The sequence below is a fragment of the Typopeltis vanoorti genome, chromosome 4, assembly GCF_054136105.1.
Source record: "Typopeltis vanoorti isolate ZY-2024b chromosome 4, IOZ_Tvanoo_1.0, whole genome shotgun sequence".
NCBI lineage: Eukaryota > Metazoa > Arthropoda > Arachnida > Uropygi > Thelyphonidae > Typopeltis > Typopeltis vanoorti.
The window spans coordinates 37,787,790-37,803,676 of NC_143552.1; the positions used below are offsets into that span (position 1 = coordinate 37,787,790).

Here is a 15,887-nt window from a genome sequence, read left to right on the forward strand (position 1 = left end):
GATTAACTAATTACTGTTTGCTCGAGTAAATTGTAATATCCCAAAAGAAACTTAAGAAATAAAAAAAAAGTTGATCCCTTTAGATTAAGAGGATTAAGAAAGCAACAACGTGACTTTGTATAGAAAAAAAATAGTGGTATTATTAAACCATCTTTCAGTTAATCACGGATTGCTATCTTCACGTAATCTGTAATCTATTTCCAATGTAACCACAACAAAATTCATCAGTTTCGTTGCAACGCCCTCTATCGTTCAGAGGGAGAAAGTCTCTTGTATAATGAATGATATTTCTTTTTCTCTCTACACATTTTTACTGGTGGTGGGATATGTGTTTGTGTTGATTCAAATAATTAATGAGTTCTATCTGTATCACGAAAGGAAAACCTCTGAAATTATCTGACAAGCACGCACGTGAACGCCGTATGCTTTAGGAATGTAGCGAAGTGGAAAGGATCGAAAATCGCATTCGGAAAAAAGGAACACAAAATAGTAATGAGATTTATAATGCTTGCCGGTTGGCCATAGTGGGTAATTTCGTTGTTGCTACTGTAGCGCCTACTGGCGTAAGGTTTTAAAAACTATCTTAACTATGAGAGAGTAGATGGCGCAGCATTTTCTACTATCTATTTTTTATGATGGCAATAATGTATTATAGTTGAACGTGGATTAGCGGATATCATACAGAGGAAAGTTTGGTGTTTCTCCTCCAGCAAACAGATGAATCGATTGAAGAATATGTGCAATTGACAGGCAAGAATATTCTCTTCACAGAAGATGAAAGTAGCATTTCTTTGATGCAGACGAAATGAAATATTTTGCTCCCAATACTTCATCAAGATTAAAGTCATAAAATGCGAAAACGCACGATTATTCTTAGTAAATTCACTACAGACAAATATCGATAATGTCCACTTAGTAGATTGATATTTCAGGAATAGAAACAAATTCAGCGAATTAGTTGAGAGCGATCAAATGGGTTTGATGGGAAATTGCAATTTGAGTTACTTTAAATTCCTGATTGTAGATCATAACTTGATCCCTGCGAACATCGATTTAACTACATTCTGCATAATTAACAACAGGTTCCGATCCAGTGAATCCTGCAAATAGATCTTAAAAGGTCACGTTACCGGCAACAAAGTTTCTACAGACGCACTTTGCATCGATGTGAACGGTGTAGTGCTGTCGCTTAGGAGACCTCTTTGAATGTGATAGTACACACAGCTTAAAACTAATTTCAGTTTTAAGTGATTATTTTAATGAAAGAGCTTTAAAAGTTACTTCTTCAAAATAAATAAATAACTGGTGTCGTTCTATCAATTACAAGGAAATATTTTAGTAAAGAACTGAGAAATTTCTAGGTTTATTGGCTAAGTAGCAGCAGCAGCTAATAAAACTTTCAGTAACATAGGCATTTATTTTAAGCATATGATATGCTAGTTTACCACTGAAACTTAAAGCTGGATGTTTTGTAATGAAAATCCAAGCTGATTTTAATTGGTAGCTTTATTCCTTCCTGATTTACGCATAGACCTACACTCCATTTTCATCCATATTCTTCAATATTCATCTCATTTTAATATAATAATTAAAAACCTGTTTAATTAAAAAAAAATCCGAATAAATCATTAAGATTTTCTCATAGATTTTGTGCTTCTCATGCATTTCGACTCATCGCTTCATCAACTGAAACAGTCTTCGATTAAAAAAAAAAAGTCCTTCGAAAGTTAAATATTGACGAAATAAACATTTCGCTTGGAAATTAAAATATTCAGACTCCACTATATTTACAGTAATTAGCGCTGAAGTGAGAAGCCGTAAATTATTGATATCTGATGGGAACTGTTCATTAAAAAAACCTGGCAGAGATCTAGTCTGTGAACTTAGTCGACTACATCTGCTGCTGGCAAAACTAATCGTAAAATTGGCTGTTTGTCGAATCCATAGTTTTGCCTGGTGATGCGACATATGTTTAGTTCCATAATAGTTATCCGTTTGCATTCCACAAAAGTGCTATAAACATGTCTTCTTTTTTTTTTAATTTATATACGTACTGTATATTTGCTTCTTTCCCTATTCTTAAGTTATCTCAGATGTTTAAAGGATAACGTTTTAGTAACCCGAGAGCAGTAAAGAATGAGTATGCAGGGTCCTGTTTCAAGACCCGAACCTGGTTTTTAGCCACTTCAGGCTTTTCGCCTGAAAGTAAGTTTCCTCAAACAGTCGCAGTATTTTTTTAATTCCCAAAACTGAATCTCCCCAGCCGCAAATGAAAAGCTGACGAAATGTTAAGAAAAATGCTAAACAGTGTAAGATTCTAATCCTAATTAACCTTCCCCACAGTAACATTTTTTTCTCCTATCTTTTATTTCTTACTAATATACAACCCACCCATTTTTCTTCGTGCATCGACGTCACTCTGTTTAGTCACCGGAATGCATGACAACATATCAGGTTAAGTCATTACCATGGTAGAGTAGCACACACCCAGGGATGTTCTCGCGTATATACACGATTTAACAATGTCATTAAGAAAATTAGGGCTCTGAATCAAGCAAGTCGGCCACCACCCCAGCTTGGAAAAGCTACGCTGTTTATAGTCCTAGTTTCATGGCTCGGCAATACAAATTGAAATGATGCTTCATTAACCCATGACCCTTTCCCTGAGATTTGGCTCCAGCAAAAACGAATATTGCTGGAGTTATTGGAGCAATACATGAGCGGAATATAAAGAACTTTATTAATGCATTTTTGGAACTTTTTTTCCTGAGATGAATAGCAGAAATAATTATACATGATGAATAAAATAATCTCTCTCTTATAAACTACTTATCTCTTATTAATTACTTATCTCTTATAAATTGAAAAGATGTTTTAGTGATACATTATGCATTATTTCGAAGGATCTTTGGCGTTTTCCCTGGTGCTTTTCTTTTTCTTTAACGTCCTCTTGTTACTAATGTAAAACTAGGAGTGCTGTAATATTTTAGCCTTAATCCTGTGGAATTTAGGAGACAACAGAGATTCTTGAAGAACCACCAAAAATCCTATAAAAGAGGATTATTATTTCCTTCTAGACAAAATACGACATGGGAGGATCTGAACTGAAGAAACATATTTATTACATTAAATACCTGAATAAGATGCTCAAAACTCGAAAAATAAATGAACTTTTCTTTAAGAGCTTCTAATATTTTGTTTTGAGAATAATGCTTGACCCATTCGTGTCTTAAAATATAACATTTTTAGCGGAAGGCTCTTGAGTAAAAATATTTTCAGTTATTCATTTCAGACTAATAATAGAAAGCAAAAGTGTTATTAAAGTCCTTTTAGAACTGTATAAAAATTAAGTTCTCATTTGTGTATTTTACATTCATTACATTGTTCGATTGCCACTGGATAGAATCGAATGTTCAAAGCATCTCTTAGATTTCAATAGAGTTGTGCTACGCTATTTCAGTACATTTGCAATTTCAACAGTGAAATCTGATATCAGTGTGTTTAACAACATATTGGAATTGTCTGAATTTACCTGAGTTGAAATTCTGTCATCCTTTGTTCACTGGAATTGCAAAAGCTTTTAGGGTTAAACCCAATTAGCGCCACAATGTATCCTTATGGATTAGCTCAACGGTGTCCAGACTTATTTGAATGGCAATCGTGCTGACTCTCTCTAATTAAAGCGAGGTAAACCATTCAGGTTTTCATATTGTATGAAACATCTGATTATACTACGTATGTATACACATTAAAGAACACATATACAAAATTTTAATTTTGCATTTTTAACCAATTTGCAGTTTAATGGTAAAACTGAGATTTTCTATTGCAGAAAACTTTGAGAATTAGGAGAAAGTTGTAACAAGCAACTTCATATGAGGGATCTAAATAGGATTTTGTCACTCTAATCAGGCAAGCGTGATTAGCCTGATGGACTGCTTTCTAACCAATACCAACAGCTGCGAGATCGGATCCTACAATGTCCTGGATGTTTGAGGAAGTCTTCAGGTGGTAGACAATTTACGTTGTCCAGTGTGATTCTGTCATCCCAGCTTATAGAAATTCTGTATTCCAAATTTAGCCAACTCTTAGGCTTCCCGTGGTACAAACAATAAATAAATAAAATGCGATGCGTTTTTAAAATTAACCTTGCGTGGATGTTTGTTAACATAACATCGACAAAAATTTAACGAAATTTTGTCGATTATTAATTTTTAAAATTTTTATTTATTTATTGGAATGTCAGACTTGCCTACGTATGAAATATTGAACTGTTTTTATTATTAGGAGGTAGATTTTTCTGGCCGAAATGGGAAAAAAAAAAAAAAAGTCCTCCTCATTCCTGCTCCGATATCCATGGCTGACACTTGCAAGACAGCTGTTCGATACTTTGCATTAATTTCAGTTTAATTTAATTGTTATTTGCCTTTATTAAGTTTTTTTTTCAGCCGATTTTTTCTTGAAATCTTTTATAACGAAACTATTATTGATGATAGAGTGATGTATTCGGAATTCTTATTTTACTCTTTCTGCGTTTAACCTATAAAATAACGTACATTTCATTTTTACAGATACAACTGCATGATTCTATACGAGATCCTATCTACGAATTCGTTTCAAAATAATCATCTCGTACTCGAATTGTTCAGATTTGTTTCTTTGCATGAACGTCAGGATTTTAGACATTTTCGATTTCCGTACACGAAGCATGACCGAGCAGTAGATTCTTTTACTTCTTCCTAAAGTTTTCTGAGTAAATTTCTCCTTTTTATAGAAGACTATTTCGTTGCACCTGCGAACCTAAAATGCAGTCTACCTAAATTCTCAGAAGTGACGCTTCCATCTCTTTTTGTTATTAGAATTCTATGTTTGTAGACTCCATTATCTCTTTCTAGCAGATGAAAGATATAGACAATTGAAGGTAAAAAAGGAAAGTGAGAGGGAATAAATTTATAATATTGCCTACACACACACACACACACACACACACACACATCAAGATCAAACCTTTTGTATAATAAGTGGCGGATGCTATTAGAGGAAATCGTGGTCTTAGCAGGAATGAGAGTATACATAAATTTAATGTATAAAATTAATTTACGACTACTATTCAGAAATTTAAAATGCTTTTGAAGCAGATAATCAGAACATGCAAGAATCCTTTTGGCTAATTAATGATCCCCCTCTCTTACATACCCACTTCAATCCCTCTCTCACAGATTTTCAGTTTCCGCCTTGTGCCTCTTCTGAATCCAGCGCTTTACTGAATTGATTGATTAATTCATCTCATCCATCCCTTTAGGACGGGTAGAGACTCCTAATTAAGGATTCACGACGAATTTAATGCAGCCAGTTCGTCACTCCTTGCTGCATCCCCTAAGAACAATATTCATGACTGTAATCAGTGCGAATGCTCATGAGGCTGGTTTGCCAGTTCTGGGGGAAGAAAAACCCAAGTTTCCGGGTGGGAAAAAAAACTACTTTTCGTCGAAATAGACCAGATAAAGGTTCCTCACGTTACTGAAGGGAATCGAACCCGGGTGTTTCCAACCAAAGGGCTCCGTCTATACCGACTGATCTACGGAGGCACATATGCTGAATTGGCCACTGCTATTCCTCCACTCTTCTCCAAAATCATTAAAACAAGAGCCAGTGCTAACCATCATCCTTTTACAGTCTATCTTGAACCTCACCGAACCAACGTCACTGTTTCCTCTTTCATTCTATCTACTTCTGTCCTTTGAAACAGTCTCCCCTTCTCTGCCTTCCCCCAGAGATTACAACCTTCAGCTTTTTCAAGCCAAATGTGAATAAATCCCTCCTTTATTCTGTTCCTCTTGCCCACACACGGCATGTGCTTATAGGGCTTGTGGCCTTTCGTGTGTGGATCACACACACATATATATATATATATATCCAACAGCACTTTGAACTGTAGTTAAAATAGCATCGGTTCTGATTGCATATTTCTCTCGCTTGACCTTCAATAATCATGAAAATAAAAAGCAGATTCCCAGTCAACTATGTGTAATCTTAGTTACCAAAATGCAGTTGTACAGACGACTTCTCTCATCGCATCACACTTAGCCTAATTGCTCGCTTGCAATCAGTCTAAGTAGTACATGCATTTATTTTGATATTCCATGTTAGATCCTCCTTGGCATTGAATATCCCCATCCTTGTCATTATATTCCATAGGCGAAAATTAAACTTACGCTAGCTTATTGTGCTTGTAGCGAATTAAATTTTCTACGGTGACTTTGGTGATCTGTGCTTGCTGCGCTAATAAATTGGAAAAGCAAAGATTTCAAGGCATTTCCTGAGAACTGTAGCAAACCTGTTCAAGGTAAGAATAAAGTATATCCTAATTGATTTGGATCAATGTCTACGTTCGGTAGTTTTAATTCCATGAGTGCACACAATAATTAGAAACATTGCAGGATCACTCAAGAGAGAGAGGTGTATCGTATGTTTCTTGTATGTTCTCCTGCTGAACTGTCCATTTCGTGGGGATAAAACACGAAGTTTACGGGGGGGGCAGAATTTTGTCCGTACTTATATGCACCCGGCTGATGTTCAATTTCAGGAAATTCAGCTCTTAACCATATAGCATTGGATTTTTGCTTTCCATGAAATCATATTAATAAACCATAAAACATATATTATAAAAATGATTTTATTTATATGAATAATAAGAATAATAATGCAAACAATTTTCTTTACATATGTTTTTGTTTTATTTTTTCCTCAGTGAAACCGATAGACGTCAGGATAGACCCTCCACAACAGCCTTTATCCGCTCAACAAGAATATGAATTTACATGTACAGCAACTGGTTCTAGACCTCCTGCTCAAATTACCTGGTGGAAAACGAGTAAACAAATTAAAAATCCTCATCCTAAAGTGGTACAAAGTGGTGACATTACGACAAGTACTATTACGTTCACCCCTACGATAGATAATAACGGAAATTATTTTTCTTGCCGAGCTGATAACCGTTTAATACCTGGAAGTGCAATTGAAGATGGATGGAAACTAGAAGTGTATTGTAAGTATCAGATAAAGAAATAAATCAGTATATACCTAATGTATTTAACTACCTAAAGAAACTTCTCTTACATTACTGATATAAGCAATTTGACAAGAAAAAGCGACCTTGTGCATTTTGAAATGTTTCGAAACTTTCAAACGCCCAAAGTGATTTGTAGTAAATTGGACACACATTTACCCGTCAATGTTTTCCATCTGTACAGTTTCAAATAAATTGTATCTTCGCAGCAATCAGTACTTTGCATATTCTGTGGAGATATACTATAACACGAAGGGCGGTGTTCTGATAATAACAGTGCTGTCGAAGAATAGACAATTCCATCGAAAAACAACGTGCTCTTGTCTCTCCGAGATGAAATTTATTTCCCGGTGGAAAGCTCATGTTTACCAGAAATGGCAATTGTGTCTCCAGGGTTACGATTTGCACAAGACACTCGTATATATTTCATTTGTTGTAATGTCCAATTCACGAATGAAGTGGTGATAAAACATATTCTTGGAGTAGAATCGTTTCTTTGAAAATTGATATTCATTGTATCACAATTCCTTTTACAGGTTTATAAAGAGATTCTTTGTTTTTAGATGTCACCAACACGTTTATTTTGCGTCGAGATATAAAGAAAGGAGAAACAAATACTTTAATAAAAGCTAAAACGTTTCGGATCCATTGGCTAATATTACCAATAACATTCACTAAGGTAGTGTTCTGAGATGTAAGATGACAGATAACAAGAAATTCTTTGAGAAACGAATAAGGAAGACAGAATAAGTCAATGGGGATTTTTTTGTTGTTTTTGTTGTAATTGGCAAGAGCTTTTCTCCCTGATAATTTAAGTATAGATTTGCATATAAAAATTCTAAAACAATTAATGTTAAGTCAAAGTCGTCTACTTATTTTTATATTTTTCCCTTTCATGCTATCTTTAATGGTCATCATTCATAAACTATACTTCAAACAAAGTTTACCCCAAATTTCTTATTTCTTTATTTATTTTAAAAGTTTAAGTTAAAATAAATATATTTTTTTTAGATACACCCCAAGTTTCACTTCAACTCGGAAGCACGTTTAAGAAAGGGGAAATTCAAGAGGGTAATGATGTCTACTTCGAATGCAACATCCACGCAAACCCTTGGGTATCGGAAGTCAGTTGGTTCTTTGAGGGCCACGAACTCAGGACAAACACAACAGCTGGAATAGTGATAAGCAATCAGTCTCTAGTTTTACAAAAAGTTAATCGTGTCAACAGAGGGCGCTATTATTGTATGGCTACTAATTCTGAAGGACAGGGTACAAGCAATGAAGTTTATCTAAGGATAAGGTGTAAGTACATAAGTTACCTATAATTTTCGTTCATAAAATATTAATAATAATAATTCAATTGCTATTATAATTTGATTAATATCTATATTTACCCCAGAGTTGGTTATTTTAATGATTAATGGATTATTTTAATGGATACTCATGCCGAAATGTGCGCTGCATTTAGAATTTTGTCTTAGAATGCTACGAATAAGTCAAATTTATGAATAGTATTAAGTTAACTGGTGTTGTGGATTCAAGAATTTCTGTTTGAAGAGTGCAAACATGCTCGGAAAGATTTTCTTTGCAGAAATACACATCAATATTAAAATAATAGTACTAAAGAGCCAATCTAATAGCTGAAATAAAAACTTAGATCTGATACTTAAATAATGCAATTAGTATATGTGTCGTCTATTTCACTTTTGCTATTTTTTTTTTATTTATGATGCTCGCACACCTAAAAGATAATAATAAAATTGCTGTAAATCAAAGTTAGGTGATAGTGAATTAAATATGGTGAGTAAGGAAATTTATTTTACGGTACCATTCATCTAGGACAATTACAACCACATTCTTCTGGTATTAACAGCTAATTTCATCATAGAAATAATTTTAGGGAGGGTACATTGTGTAGCTGTAGCTTATCGTGAAATTTAATGTACTCGCTAACTTTAGAAATTGAAGAAATAATGAGATCTAATAACGAAACTACACTTTTAGAATGATTTCAAATAAGAATACTCGATTTATCCTAATTGAACTTCACTACGAAATCCATAATATTAATTTGCAAATGCTAAAATAAGCTGATCATTAGCAGAGGCCAGCTTGTACCGTATTTGGTTGAGGTTATAGTTGTTTAGTATTACATTACGATTAGTCAAATTGGGCGGCTGTGTGTGTATTTATTTATTTATTTGTCTATTATCTGAATGTTCTCCAGTCTTTACAGTATACGGTCTTGCATCAAAAACCAGCTTTGAAGAAAAGAAAAAAAACAACCAATCTTCTGCATATCAGATTATCAAACTTGCCGCTTTTGAAAGAACTATTAGGTAATTTAATATTTTTTCTTTATTTTATGTGGATTCCGCCCACGAACATCATAACAGTGTATTATAAATTTACTAAAGTCACATAGTCCAGAAATGATGTGGGTGCGCTGAAGGTTATATCATCCAGAAGTGCTCTGAATGGGTTCCAGAAAGTTTGCTCTGGAGACCAAACATGAAACTTTAAGCTTCTAATACGGAGTATGTTAAACTAATTTAAGATGATAAAAATATACCATTTCTAATGTTTCACGGAAGAAGTGTTTAGCATTCAATCAGGAACTTCACTGAACATCAAACTAACTTCTTGTTATTCTTCAAATAAAGACGTTTAAATCCATCCTTGGATTCTTATTTGAAAATAAGAATCCAAGAATGGCCAACTTAATACCTTAATGTTATTGGTACTATTTAGTACAGAACAATAAACAAACTAAAGTAATTTAAATGAATGAATTAAATTCAGATATAGATAACTTTATAAGTTAATAGTAATACTATGTTTAAAAACATCGCAGAATTTAGATTACATTCTTTATCACTCCCCCTCTACATGTTTACATTTCATGTGAGGGAAAACACACTACAGATTTCTTCGGCGAGCATCATAACCCCAGTTTGTGATTGTCATTAACTAAGTACGCGGGTTCTTTGTAAATAGACCTCAATGCCAACTTATATATAGCTTGCATTTTTCTCATTCCAGGTACAACAACAACCTATGTCAGGAATGATTACGATGCTAAAGGTTTACTCGTAATAATATAGTTCATGACTTAAGGAAGCGAATTAATATAAAGCTATCTCCTTCCGATTTCAAATAAAACTCATGACACGAAGTTAATTATCAAATGAACCTAAAAGCAATTATTAGCTTTTCAGATTTTCGTCTTCACTTTTTGAATTTCCTTCAAAGTTTCTACTGAAAATGTTTTCATCGCAAAAGATAGCCTTATGAAAAATAAACAAATATAAATAACTTCCATTCTGTTGTGATTGGTGTTTCAACATAACTTTAATATCCCTAAATTTTGCAAACCAAAACTTCGTTTGAATATCAAATGGATATTACAGTCATTGTGGTCAGCTGCACACCTTCACCAAAGTACATCAGAAACATTTCCAAACTTTCCCATTCTTGAACGCCTTATGGAAGTGCTATTCTCGTGGCTTTCTCCGTGGTTATCGTTCTCCTAGCTATAGCTCCCTTAGGTGACCATTGCTCTAAGCCAATGGTCTCAAACTGAAATCATTCTCTGGTCTCATTCGTGCAATTGCCGTGAGCTTCACACTAGATTTATTCCATATGCGGTATACCTCCTCCACCTGCCAAGCCATCAGGTGGTTCAGGAGATTGAAAACATTTTTTGCAATGCCGATTATGTGTCTATAGTGTGTATATACACCTTTCCCCCCTTGTTTTCTATACCAACTTTCGTTCGAGTTTTATTTTATTGGCGATTTTCTACCCATGGGATCTTTTTCATAAGAGGTAATATAACGTGTTATTACGAACAAACTCCACTCCTTGAAGAAAAAACAACAACAAGAAACAGAAGCACGGGATAGTTTTCACCACAGATGTTGAAAGTGATTCCAACATGCCGAATGTTTTGATAAACCTGTGTATGTACAAAAGGGTATACGAGGCAAGCTTCAGAGCAAAAGAAATCAAGTCTAAGAATACGAGGGATTTATTTTTCTTTAACAAAAAGTTTATTGAATAATTGCAAACCATGTTAATTAGGAATGGTTGGAATTATGAGCGAGGAACTAAGGTCGTATATTATAACTATTAATCGCGTATATAAATTAAAAGAAAACAATTGTTCATTAATATGATTTTCTAATTTTCAGATCAGGAATGAATACGCCTTATTTTAAAATGCATTTTAGCTACATTCCAAGCCATCAGAGATAGTACTCATGAAAGATGTATTTTTTAATTTTTCCACAATTTCGTTAACATCAATGGAATTGAAAATATCATTGACATAAGAAATGATGCTCCCAGCCACACGTGTGTGTGTACTAATGCTAAATATAATACTGTGTATAAATTTTAATGTTCATTGACCACCACTGTTGTCAATGAATATTAAAATTTCACTTTATTTTCATTAGAATTTCACTACGGCAACTGTCCAAACAATTAAATCTAATCACTACTCCGCTTCCACACGAAGTACATGTTGAAACTTTTGTCCTTCATTACTTGAAAAGCATGAGATTTCCTTTACCAAACAAACACTAGCGGTTGTAAAATAGGCTACAATCCTACCTTCAAATGTTTGAAGTCAATTGCTTCTAGCAGAAGTACAGGGCATTGAATAGTTCACGTGTTCGTGTTGATTGGCTACCAAACCATAGCACTGTTAAGAGAGCACTATTGATCCACCAATAGCTACGTGACAGCCCGGAGAGAACATGTTTTGTTGCGGCATATAGGGCTGTCAGTTCTCTTCGAGTTCTTAATTCCGTCGTGCTCCTCACTCTATAATACGATGAAGGAAAAAAAAAAAAAACTTCCCGTGGCTTTATAGAAGGGGAGCGACAGAGAGACAGAATACCTCGCTTCATGATGTGTTGTGTGTTGAAATCCCTGAAGGCACAGTGTTTGCGTACAAGAGAGAGAGAGAGAACATTAAAATGAATGTATGTACAGGGATGGGGGAGATGAAGAATATGGAAACTGTAGTTAGTTTTCCTCTTATCACTGACTAATCCTACCTTACTTTCCTCTTTCTTTAGATGCACCGGAATGCAAACCTGGCCAGAAGAAACTTTACGGAGTGGGACGTTACGAATCAGTTCGTGTCTTGTGCGAGCTGGATGCCGATCCTGAGAATATTACTTTCCGGTGGCGATTCAACAGCTCCGGCAAGAGTTTAGATGTGAAAAGTTTCCAGACGAATGGCCGGCATAGCACCGCCACATACATGCCACACACCGAAGACGACTACGGATCGATAATATGCTTGGGAAGTAATGATGTGGGAAGACAGAGGGATCCTTGCGTGTTCACTGTAATTCCGGCCGGTGAGTATCTGTTCCTCGTGGCTGCATGGCGTTTCACTGTACTACTCGCAGGTCAGGTGATGCAACATATTTGCTTGTTGTTCCTCTGATGCAACTCTCAGAATTCGGAATAAATATTTACAATTTTCTTTCAGGCTACATGTGAGAGATCATCGCCATAGATGATGGTTGCCAATATTTAATATTACTCCTGGTTTTTATCTGACGTTCTGCATCTCTTTTTATCGATCGATATTCTCTAGTTTTGATGCTATGATACCCTGTGTTATATTTCTAATAAATACGCCGCATTTGAAGTCTATGCAATGAAATCTATATTTGTCTATATAGAATAGAGATTAAATTAAAATTTTAAGTTATATTCTGTACCATTTAATCCATAAATTATAAATGCGTTCTTATTTTTAAGCGCCTTATATCCAATAAATCAAAAAGCATCATTTTTACGAGCACCTTTCACTATGCATATATACGAGTATATTTCTGAACCAAATGAAATTTTCAGTAATGCCAGATTGGCTCACAAGTGGTTTGTATACAATTTGTAAATGCAGTTAGTGGTTATCCTAAAGGTAGTTTGGTAAACAGAAATTAGAAGCATGCATTTTACTATTTTATTAATATTTTACTGTATTCTACTCTTACTGTATTATAAACAGTAAGCCTGTGTCTTCGAATGCAATAAAAATATTCCTTGTAAATTCTGTATTAGTGGCACGATGGTTAACAGGTATAAAACCTAATGATGAATTTGTTTTTTTCCCTTAGCGTTGCGTTACTTATTACTGAAGTCGTTTTATTGGTTAATGATTAACATGGAGATCAACTTCTTTTTTCTAATGAAAATAGTGAAATTTCTCTTGTTTAAAAGTACTTGATTCGATAAGAGGGGGAGGTATGAATCGTATTTAAGCATAAATAGCGATCAGTTATTTTTAAGATTGAACAGTAAAAAAAGCCATTTATATGTGGAATTGCAGTTTGCAAACAGATCTGAAAAATTAAAATATTGGGAGTTATTCATGCGACATTATTGGGAATAAGTTGAAGAATATCTTAAGAAAAATGTATGTCGTAACTTACTATCAACAGAATATAATTGACATCAATATCGAGAGCACCGTTCACCAGTACAGGTTACACTAAGAGCATTTAATTGTGCGCTCTAGAGCGAAATAAAAGCTTCACAACACCGATTGGATATTGGCCAGATGTATATGGTTCAGAACTGGTCGACCTTTTCATTGATGCCGAAACTCATTTAGGAAAACAGCTTTATTTCAGAATTCATTTGCGTTTTATTTCTTTCTTCACAACATGCATTAAGCTAACAGTCATCTCATAAGGAGGCGGTGACTGATAACGTTTAGATATTTGCTTTTCTTGATGCCCGAAGCAAATAATGATCGGATTGAATAATTCGGATTAGTTATAAAATTATCTCAGCTTAGACCTATCTCTTTAGATGGTCAAAAATGGACATCCAAAGAATCGTGAAAGGATTTGTGATATAGGCTCAATTTAGTGATACTTTGGTAATGAATATCTATTGCCATGTTTTAGGTCAATTTCATCAAGTGATGCTATTATGAAACTTCTGTTGGGGAAAACATGATCAACCGATAACAGTAAAATTTGGTGATTTATGTTCTGTTAATTTTTTTTTTTTTTTTATGTTCTGTTAATTTCTAAATGACTAAATCTTGTATATTCTTTAGGAAAGGTTTCACGAAAATCTGTTTGCAAAACCTCACCAACTTAAGTCATGAGGCTAGTGTTATCATGATCTATAATATCACCAAATCGATCGCATATATTTGTAACAACAATTCTGGAATTTATCAAATCAGTTCTCACTTTAATACCATACATCTTTTTTATGCTTGCATTCTGATACTTCCGTAGCTTCGGTAACGATGGTCCCGACATTCTTTTGAGTTAAGGAGTGAAAGACAGGAATGAAGCATAACTCAGTCGAAATGGTGCCTTATTAAGCTTCTGCAGTTATGCAACGCAACGTTGAATAGAATTACTATGATATAAAAATAAACCTTTCTGGTAGACAATTTTCTTAGACTTTCTCATAATATTAGAGGCACTCTAAAGTTAAAGAAATTCTATGAGTTATAATGACTGAGATGGGACTAGCTATAAATAGTTTGAGATTGTATTCTGGGGAGAGTATCTGTGTTTAAGTGCATCTCTCTCTATCTGTTTGTGTATATGTGTGTGACATTTCTAGCAACTTCGTAGTAGAAATGGCAGTGTTACTCTGTTTGTTGCGTGGCCTTCTTCGCCCACTTATTAGGCGAGCCAACTAGGCAAAGCAACACACACACACACACACACACACACACACACACACACACACACACACACACACACACACACACACACACACACACACACACACACACACAACATCATGGAATGCAAATTTGTTTATTATGAACAATGAAAAGCATTAGAAGTGAAGTCTGGGACATATTTCTCTTGGCATCCCTTATATCCTTGAATACTAATAAAGCAAGGCTGAATGACAAAACCTATCAGAGTATGGTTGTCGACCAAGTACACACATTCATGTTTTCCCTGCCTATGTTGGACATATTGAAGTGAATAATCACAACGGTTACTGCAAAACGATGTTGACAACCTTACCTTACTCACATTACTCACACTTTATTCGTGAGTTCTCATTTCTATTCATTCTCACAGCGCTTCTACAGGATATGATAGAACCAAAAGTTCATTACAGCGTTTCACTCTCAGCATATCCGATAGAAGTGTATGATGTCATGTCCACTTGAAGCGCTTTTGGAAAGTTTTGAATTCGATGCTCTGGTGTGTCGAGGCTATTCTGCAAGCTAACTATAATACCGTATAGCATTAGATGGATATCTGTAATAAACTGTCAATGCGGTATATATGGTATACTTTCAAATTTTATAGCGGGTTGAGTTGGCATCACGTTTCGTATATTTTTGAGTACCAGCAATTTAAGAGAGGTTGGCAATGAGGATGTATGTTTAGGAAGGCTAATGTTGCCTACAATATAAAATGTAAAATGAGAAATAGTTGAATTTAAATAGCTTAGTGTTTCATTATTAGTTGCTATTTCCTTACATATTCGAACGCATAAAGATTGTTCAGTTACTTCTCTTTTCGTAGGGTTGATACTCTTGAGTGATTCTCTACTTTGTAGTGAGACATAAAAGACCAATACAAAATATTCGTTCTGATGCGTTGGGGGATTCATCCAAACTAAAGATATTTAGACAGTAATAACGGCATGAGCCCATTACAATTGTTGCATTGACTGTTATTATTATATTATTTTTTATTTAATTTATTTTTTGTCAAATGGAATCACACCATGAAATCGTACATTGCTTAGATTAGTAAAGCTAAACCTCATTGTTTCAAGTTAGTTGGTAAACTAG

The 15,887-nt window shown here is 34.6% G+C and overlaps 1 protein-coding gene across 5 annotated transcripts in view; it reads left to right on the forward strand.

Moving 5' to 3' along the window:
• LOC150107233 (protein turtle-like) overlaps window positions 1-15,887 on the forward strand; it is a 374,905-nt gene that overhangs the window by 292,840 nt on the left and 66,178 nt on the right. For all 5 annotated transcript variants that reach the window (XR_016548181.1, XM_090391086.1, XM_090391087.1 and 2 more), the window contains exons 5-7: window positions 6,752-7,048; window positions 8,081-8,371; window positions 12,157-12,444. Coding sequence is in view for 4 of the 5 variants with exons in the window: in XM_090391086.1 (XP_090247212.1) it covers window positions 6,752-7,048; window positions 8,081-8,371; window positions 12,157-12,444 (876 nt within the window). In the remaining variant the exon portion in view is untranslated. The remainder of the gene's footprint in view (window positions 1-6,751; window positions 7,049-8,080; window positions 8,372-12,156; window positions 12,445-15,887) is intronic.